The 9572-nt window shown below is 45.8% G+C and overlaps 1 protein-coding gene across 3 annotated transcripts in view; it reads left to right on the forward strand.

Moving 5' to 3' along the window:
• pfkpa (phosphofructokinase, platelet a) overlaps positions 1-8221 on the forward strand; it is a 33271-nt gene extending 25050 nt beyond the window's left edge. For 2 of the 3 annotated variants that reach the window (XM_080020329.1, XM_080020328.1), the window contains 7 exons: positions 406-558; positions 1445-1609; positions 1827-1888; positions 2605-2716; positions 2874-2973; positions 6778-6883; positions 7356-8221. In XM_080020329.1, the coding sequence (XP_079876455.1) occupies positions 406-558; positions 1445-1609; positions 1827-1888; positions 2605-2716; positions 2874-2973; positions 6778-6883; positions 7356-7512 (855 nt within the window). In that variant the 3' untranslated portion in view covers positions 7513-8221. The remainder of the gene's footprint in view (positions 1-405; positions 559-1444; positions 1610-1826; positions 1889-2604; positions 2717-2873; positions 2974-6777; positions 6884-7355) is intronic. The other variant, XM_080020327.1, reaches the window with a different exon arrangement.
• Positions 8222-9572: the final 1351 nt, after the last annotated feature.

Below are 9572 nucleotides of genomic sequence, written 5' to 3' on the forward strand. Positions count from 1 at the left end.
ATCTCCACCTTCCCGGCCCCGCGCCTGACCCGCCTGTTTTTATCTCGGGGCAGGCAGGCAGGCAGCCACCCCTTTCTTTTCTCCTTCCTTCCTTCCTTATCTCCTCTTTCTTCTCTTCCCTGCTTGCCACTCCACCTCCTTCCTCCCCCCCTCTCCTTGATCTGCCCTTCCTCAAGTTTCCCTTCTGCCCGACCTGCTCTCCGCCCCCTTTTTTCTTATCCATCTCTTCGGTCCCGCTTCCTCCCTCTGAACCCCTCTCGCCGCTTCATCCCTAGTCTTGCCAACGGGGAAAGCCATAGGCGCTATCACGCGGAAAGAGCCGGGACGGCACGGTACGCTCTCCAAAAAAAAAAAAACGAGAGATCCGCGTCTTCCTAACGCCTTCTGTGTGTACTGCCGCTTCAGGCGTTTGAGTGTCTGCTGCAGCTGTATGAGGCGCGGTCCAGCTATGAGGAGTTTTGCATCCCGATGTGTATGCTGCCCGCCACCATTAGTAACAATGTGCCTGGCACTGACCTTAGTATCGGGGCCGACACGGCCCTCAATGCCATCGTGGAGGTAAGACCGCACCGCCGAGTTGCCACTGAACTGACGATTAGACATGCAAGTCGGTCAAAGCGAACCAAATGATCATTTTTGGGGCTGGGTTGAAAAAAAAAAAAAAAAATGGAGCATCCCATAATAATTCGATTTGATGATATTGTTTCAAATTCTGTGTCGATTTGAAATTTGTAATATAAATATATATTTTTTCGATATTTTCCATTTAAATAAAGTTCCACCATATTCCCACATGAATTGGACATATGTCATTTCTGTATTAGACTGAATTTGTTCCGTGACATATTTTTGTAATGCACCACAGACGGTATACGGTCCTGAAAGGTTGGTAGCAATTCTCATTATGTATAAAGTGTCAATCTGTCAATATATAATCGTATCCTGAGCCATCTTATCAATGTCGTATTGAATAAATATTTAATCCGATCGTGACCCTTTTTGTATCGACATCGAATTGTGAGATCCCACCCAAAACCCAGCCCTACTCATTCTCACCACACGACTGATTTTTGCCTCGGCCACGTCGCCAAACGGTATTTTGCTGACTCCATCTCAACCTTGACGTCCGGTATTTGCGGTTGAATCCTGTGTTCTCTCATCGTCGGGCAGAATACTTACCCGGTGAAAAGAAACACGTTAGCTTGAACACGTCCGCCTCCGTTTGGTTGTAGCAAGCTGCGACTTGGGATTGGAAAGAGCATGCAGGCCTCGAAACGTGGATATGAATGTTTTAACTGTTACAATTCACGCATTATTAAAAAATAAATAAATAAAAACATTTCTACCATAATACAGGCCTTCTCAGATGTATTGACATGTATTGTCTGCACATTGTAATGAATTTGAGGTTACGAGCATGTGTGTGTGTGTGTGTGTGTGTCAGACCTGCGACCGCATCAAGCAGTCGGCCAGTGGAACCAAGCGCCGCGTCTTCATCATTGAGACGATGGGGGGCTACTGCGGCTACCTGGCGAGCGTCGGGGGTCTGGCGGCAGGGGCCGATGCCGCCTACATCTACGAGGAACCCTTTGACATCAGAGACCTGCAGGTGAGACGCTATGTGCAGACAGACCTTTGGATGTTCTTGACCCAGGATTTGTGATAAGGTGCACATGGTTTTCAGTATTGCCCTGCAAGGCGCTCCTAAGTCACGTAGTTCCTTCCACTTCCACAAGAGGGTGTTTGAGCACCACACGAAGACTGTAATGCTTCCCTCTGCTGGACGGCACCTTTATCATTATTTTGTTTTTTTTACTTTCTTACAGTCCAATGTTGAACATTTAACGGAGAAGATGAAGACTAGCATTCAAAGAGGACTGGTCCTCAGGTAATTACCTCAAGTGTCCCTTACCTATTGTTTGGTACACTTATTAGTGCATACCTGGTGGGTGGCTGGTCCGATCCTGTAACCCAGCAAAAGGCTCCGTCCATGTAGTGCATCCATGACAAGACAATAGTTGCACCCAAACATGTTTTCCTAAGTCTGGATACATTATTGCAAGGGTTCTAAATCTTTCTTGGCCCATGACTCAGTCTTTAGTTCCCCAAATGCTTCTCACTACAGTAATCGGGCGTGTTTTATCATTTTGGAACAAGCACCACTAATTGTATGCGTTACAATTCACATTCAGTCCTGTAAGCGACCGATTGAGGCTAAATAAGAATCCTGGATTATTACTGCGCTATTCAAACTTGCTGGTCAAATTGGGAATATCCCACTTTGAGGTCTTTGTTTGATGTGAATTTCAGTATCGCATTGGCTACTTTTATCTTAGAGCATGGAGGGAGATCCAAAGGGGTTTTACAGAAATATTATGACTTATTTCAAAACTTTTTAATGCAATTTCTGATGAAAAATATAGCAATCAAGTATCAATATATCAGTCTCCGCATTATTGTGTAAGGCTCATTTTTGAACACATACTCTGTTTAAAATATATATAAGTACATTTCTTTGAACCTATGGGACCGTAGTTTGATCAATAAACATACTCGACTTGACCTTGAGATGACGAACTCTCCTGTGCCCCGGAACGTTTGCAGAAATGAGAACAGTAACGAGAACTACACGACTGACTTTATCTACCAGCTGTACACTGAAGAAGGCAAGGGCGTGTTTGACTGCAGGAAGAACGTCCTGGGACACATGCAGCAGGTACATAAAGTCTCATCTTAGGAAGGCTAACCCCTTAGCACTAAGCGGGTAGCCATGCCGCCATTGGGTAACTTCAATTTGAAGAGAGGGCCGATGGCTTCCAATCCTTATTTTAGAGCATTAACGTGGTTTCTCTGATCCTGTTGTCTCTGGTCAGGGTGGCGCACCGTCTCCGTTCGACCGTAACTTTGGGACCAAGATTTCGGCCAAAGCCATGCAATGGATCTCCAAGAAGCTGGTGGAGACTTTCAGACAAGGTAGGAGCTCAAAGCGGCCGGGCCGCAGCACCGGTGAGCGCTCGCCTCCACGCTCCCTCCAGGGGTGTGGTCGTCATGAAACAGACCTCCACCCTGATCCGTCATGGAGCCGACACTTAAGTGCTTTTGTACATGATTATTAATTTTTCTCCAAAATATTCAAGCTACATTTATCTGAAACCGAAGAACGGCAGAAGTTACGAACGCGGTTGACGTCTCGTTTGCACCGGGACGTCACGAACATCTCCTGGTTCAAGTTTCATCCAAATCGATCCACGTACCGAGCGGAAATGAGTTGGAAAAACCGACGCAAAGTAGCAGGGCGGTGGTGCGTCACCGACACGCCAACGTTCGAAAACGAATGGAACGAGATGAGATTAAGACGCTTAATGACGTCATCATAAAGCGATCATTATCATCATTTACGATAATAATTAAATTATTTTAATATATGTTTTTGGGGCTTCAGAAAATGGTTTGAGTTCCATGGCTGAGAGAGAATGTTCTAACTAACATTGTTAACACTGTGCTACATTACAGATAAATACAAAACCTAATTACCGGCCTTTGTAATATCAATTCCATTTACAAGGGCTGTGCGCGCGAAGCGAGCCGCCTGTTAATTACAGCGGTTAAACATTACATTGTTTAAACTTATTAGGCCCTATTATTATTTTATTAATGTAAACATATAAATTACATATTGACATCATTTGCACCGAAATTTGCCGTACGGAACATAATTTTCCCGCTGTGTTGGTTACCCCTCGTGCCGCAGACTGACTACACTCGCTGCGCAGGGTTGCCAGGTCTGTGACAACACTAGCCCAAAAACCAGTCCAATCCCAGAATACCAGCCGTCGGGGCATTTAAGATACAATTCAGTTATTGATGAATGTAATTAATGGTTTCAAATGGCTCTTATATTATACGCAATATCCACAATATTTTTTTTACATACACAATATTTTTTCGGACTTGTAGACTAGCCAACTTCATGCGGCGCGCACACATGAAGCCAGCCACCTGTTAATTACAGGAAAAAGCCGCTCCACGAAAGCTGTAATTATTCTTCTTAATGTGTCAGAACAACCAGCAAGAAGGCTGAACATTTATTTTGTTAAAATTTGTTTCAAATCAAAAGCCCTCTAGCGTTAACGGGTCCAGCCATATAGGTTTTAAGGTGAGGGTTTGTTTTTTTTCCTGCGACTAACCAACCAATGAATAACTTGGTCGACTCTTGGAAGACTCTTCTCTTCCACTAACGTTTGAGCGACTATTTGGGGGCAGCCATAGAAATAAGACAAGCCAGTCAGTTTTTGTGAGCCGTCTATTTCAGAAAAATAAAACGTTCCGATTTGCAGCCCTTATCTACGTCATTCAGGACTTGAGTAGAATTAGAATGGCCCTCCATCTGAGAGTAACTCCACCCACGGATGCAGCGCCACCGGACGCGCTAGCAGCGCAGCCGAGAGCTTGTCATGGGAACTGCTCTGTTGGCTGCAGAGACCAGCACAAATCTTTTAAACGAAAGAGGAATTAATACCAACTGTCCGTGAAGAAGTTGCAGACAATGGAAATGTATTTAAAAATGAATTCTGCTGCGTGTTTAAAAAAAAAAGCCACTGTGCGTCTCTCTAAACAAAAGCAATAAAAAGTGTTTTTATTGTAGATGTTTGCAGGACAGAGTTATTGCAGCAGCTCTTGATGATGAAAGAATGAATAAAGAGTTGCATTGCAGGTTGAGAACTCCACTTGCAGACCAACTCTGTCCTAGATGCAATGGCACACAAATACTGTGTGTTGTATACCCAGCATGCTGATAACACAGGTTAAAACAAAATAATTTAAATAAAAAGTAGATGTATTTATCTATTTGATTTTGATTTTCTGACGGTTACACGAAACTAAAGAAATCCCCGGTGCAGTGTCACTAATGTGGTGTCAGCAAGGAAAGTTGGAACAAACTTTGAAATGGGATCTAATCTGAGTGAAGGTTCAGCGGCCGGGATTGCTTGTTTCTGGGCCTCAAGTTTGTTCCGAAACAGATTTTGATGGACTGATACGGTGAAGTCAGTGAACGTTTAGGGCCCAATACAACCGAAACCCGGAGTAAAGCTCAAACCCCATTGGGTCACAGAACCCGCAACTTGTCCTCAAACCCCATTGGCTCAGAACCAGGGGCCCGGCAGCTCATTTACATTTAAACACACAGAACACACGGTTCTGGAGCAGGTTGGTTTTGAGGCATGTTAGAATGGCTTGAATGCATAGTCCGAGTGGTATTTTCAGCAAAAATCTTCATGTTATGGGGACCTCAGGGACCTATATTAACTTGTTGAAAAAAGAGCATAATAGGTCCTCTGAATTATACGTGGACATTTTTTATTTTTTATTTTTATCTTTTCGCCTCAAGGGCAAAGTCCAACAAACGATTTAATTTCCACAACCTCGAGGGACCTCTTGGACACAGACTGAAATAGTCCAGACTCCCAACGGCTCTTAAAACACTGTAAGGAAATGACATAATGGCGACGGTTAAAGCTAAAACTCCTGTTTGTTTGTTTTGTTTTGTTTTTTGTTTTTTTTTAATTATTGGTATGTCCATGCGCATTGATGACTTAAGATGAAGGTAAATGTGTATTCTTATCACAACGGCTCCATGACCATCTTCTTCTCTAGATCCTTAGCAACAGCAGCTCCATCTCCATTTCTGTGTCTCCCCTCTATTATCACACAAAGCAAATCCAGGTGCTCGTTATTATGTGTATATATATATATATATATATACATATTATTATTATGTATTTATGTATTTATTATTGTTATATTACAATTTATGCTTATGAAATACCCATATTACTGAACTATTTGGTAAATTAAAGCATAATATCAGAATGAATCACAGTCAGTGTCTTATTTTCGGTCATTTTTTCAAGTTATTTGCAGCCAAATCCTCATCTCAATTCGTAGTGGATCCACAGCTGGTCTGTTTGAAAAAAAAAAAAATTAAAAAAAAATGACTTTCCCACGTCCCCACTGACGAGTGTTACTACTCATCTGCTTCCACGCTCGCTGGCCCTGCGGAGCGTTTCAAATTCTTCCTCCACTTTGGGCTCGCCAACCCTCTAAAGTGACTCTGTTCTTATCTCATGCTGCCTCCAGAACGTTGTGCCTGCTTTGCTCTGCGTCTCCCTGTCTCCTCTCATGTCTGCCCGTTCTCTATTCTTTTCACCCCTTGTTCCTGCTCTCATTTCGTCACAAATCCTCGATTTAATTTCGTATTTGTCGCTCCCTCAGGCGCACCTTCCCATATCAACTATCCTATCCTGTATTTTTATTTTCTTCATCGATAGTGATAACGATGACATCACTTTACTCCTTCCTGAGTGTTTAGGCCAGCGGTTCTCAACTGGTGGCTCTCCATCCAAACTGTGATCCCAATACGTCCAAATTCTCCAAAGATAGACTGTGCTTTTGTTTAGAAACACGGCTTCAAACCAAAAGCCAAAACTAAATCAAAGCGCACTCTCGTCGGGTCATACAGTCAACCTTTCATTCTGTGAAAGGAAGTAGAATTCCCCCAAAATCTTGAACTGTCGGGTGGATTCTGCGGATCCGGAAGCCCTCCGAGACCAGTTGAGAACCGCCGGTTCGAGTCCCACGCTGATGCATGCCTGTCGCCAGCGAACGACAGGGACACCCCCCCGCCGCCGCCGCCGCCGCCACCGCCGTCGCCCCCCCCGTTGGCGGAGGACAATTGTGACCGCTGCGTTGCCCCCCCTCCGCCCTGCCCCCCCGCAGGCCGCGTCTTCGCCAACACCGAGGACTCCTGCTGCCTGCTGGGGATGCGGCGCAGAGCCCTGGTCTTCCAGCCCGTGGTGCAGCTCAAGCCGGACACGGACTTTGTGTACGTATCACGTTATGGTCTTGAATCGGCAGGTTCTTCCAGGCATACGTGAGGTGAACCTCGATTACCGTAATGACTGTAGTAATCTGTATTCGGTTAACCATGTTTTGCGGTCAGGCCTTCCGTCTTTCTGTATCTCTCATGTGCTTCCATAATTGGAAAAAGGCAGCGTCACATTTCAAAATGATCCAAATAACCCCAAAGGAAAGCTTTCGCAAAGCCTCACTTCCTTAGTTCCCGTCCAGTTTGAGTTTTTAAGGGGCCAGAGTGGGTCAGAGACTGGGTCGTCACTCTGGAGTTAGCTTGTGTAGCATCGTGACGGCTCTCCAGGTTGGCTTTATGCCACTAACGCTTTTGAAATCTTTCCCCTTACCCTGTTTTTTTGGGGGGGATTTTCTTGACATAGTTTGAACCCTCCAGAACCATCGGGTTTCCGGGCTCCACTCAGGTCTTTCTTTGTTCCCTTCTCCAGTCACAGGATCCCCAAGGAGCAATGGTGGCTGAAGCTCCGCCCCCTGATGAAGATCCTGGCCAAGTACAAGACCAGCTACGACGTCTCCGACTCGGGGCAGCTGGAGCACGTGGTCCGCAACCGGCCCAAAGAGTCGGACGCCTCCGCCCCTATGTGAGACCCCCCCCCCCCCCCCCCCGTGGGTGAGACGTAGAAGAGCACCAGTATCCACTCCAGTTGGAAAGCCGTCTCTCGTTACTCTGTTGTAGCCTCCGTTTGCTGTGTTTGTCTTCGCCTTGTAACTCCACCCCCCTGATTTTAGTCAATCGCCGTCCCGGCGAAGCCCCCACCCGCCCACCCCGTAGAGTATATCTACTAAAAAAAAAAAAAAAGATTTACCTAGACTCCGCAGTGCTACCGATATCTGAAGCGTGCGTATATACAGTACATCCACACATACACCAACACAATGGATGGATCTCATCCTGCCGCCCCCTCCCCCGTGTTTGTTGTCGTTTAAAACTTGCACTTTTCTTTGTGCGGGAGCCGAGCGGCGGGGCTCTATTCCAGGACCCGCTCGAAGATGGAGAAGACGCCGTATCTCCCTTAGGAGTCTAGCTGCGGTATATTTATGTGAGACTGACGCAATCCCGCTGCTGAGACTCGGCTCGCCGTCCCGCTTCCTTTAACTTTTTAAACATTAAACAACACATTTTTTTTAATTTTTTTTTATTGTTTTGCCCCGAGAAGAAGGAAGCACTATAACCTGTATGCACTGCTGAGCGGAGAGTAGACAGCTCATGTATCGCACCATTAATTTAACTGTGTAATAGACTAACGTTTCCCACAAAATAAAAACCGCCACATGAGAAATGTACTCGGAACCATCTTGCCTCCATGTGTCTCTGCTTCACCCGGTCAAAGTGACGGCTGCATGACGTTGTGTTTTTCCAAATGGTGTACATCAGCAGGTTGTATACCAGAGTGTCCGGTATACAAATTATGTACAGTGCTAAGTATCCCAAAATGGTACTAAAGCTTAATACTTGATTAACCTGATCGATTTGATAAGACAGTTATTAATAGAGGCTTAATCTAAGAAAATATTTCAATTAAATATATAAATTTTTTCATGCATTCATTTAGAATAAATCATAATTTCTTGTCCTTGGGGGTTGCACGGGCCACATACAACCCTCGGGCCACAGGTTGGCCACCACTGGCGTAAAACCCTCATTCCAAGTCCTGAAGTGCTACATCTACTGGCTGCCAGACTTGGTTCAGTAGATGGATTCAGTATTCTCAGCATTAGGTCATGAGCCCATCTGCAAAGATAATTGAATGTTAGATATGATTCAGTCCAAATTTCCACACCTGTCTCTACTGTAGTTACAGAGAAAATAGCGAAACTGGTTCTAACGTCTTGTAAGTGAAATAATGGTGAAGTATTATGCTGGGGAACCCCTGGAACCTCTCGAAAGACCCCCCCCCCCCGACCCCACATTGAGACCCCACCGCGGGCCTCCGTCTTTGCAGAGCGGACCTGCAGGTGGCAGCAGAGCACCGCCCTCCTCCCTCCCATCCGGGTTCATCAAGTCCACCCTGACACGGATTCCCTCCATCCGCCGCAGTGCATCCTGCCCATAATAATTGCGGCGTGCGGCGGCGCATTATTCGAGATTTACTGTGTAACCGCGAGCATGCACTTGTGCTTCTACCGGTAATAAGTAATTAATCTTATCATTTGTGAGAAAATTTTCTATTTCCCCCCGGGGCGCGTTAAACGTCAGCCGTCACCCCGCGCCTAAATAGATCCTACCTTCTTTTTTTCTTCCTCCTCCTGTAAACCTGCCGTAATTACACGGGTATGGCAGCGATAAGGCCATTGCTTAGTTACAGGGCGACGTCGCAAAATGCGATGCGAGGAGAAAGTTACTGAAATCACCTTGTGTGTTATCCCCCCCCCACCCCATCGTATAATTATCACCCAGAACAAAAACGGGGGGAGAACAGAAACAACGGCGGTGGGGATAATTCAACTTCACGCCCACGCGTCGCCACAAAAGGCCACGGCTCCTCTCATCACTGTAATTTCCCGGGACCTCTGAGGGGCCTTTTTTCCTTTTCTCCCCCCGCCACGCCGGCTTCTTCTTCTCCCAGCGTGAAATTAGCAAATCCAATAATTTGGGCTGATTTGAGAATGCAGAAGGGGGGGGGGGGGGAGCCCATGGGGGTCAC

Source organism: Zeus faber (genome assembly GCF_960531495.2).
Source record: "Zeus faber genome assembly, chromosome: 19".
Taxonomy (NCBI): Eukaryota; Metazoa; Chordata; class Actinopteri; order Zeiformes; family Zeidae; genus Zeus; species Zeus faber.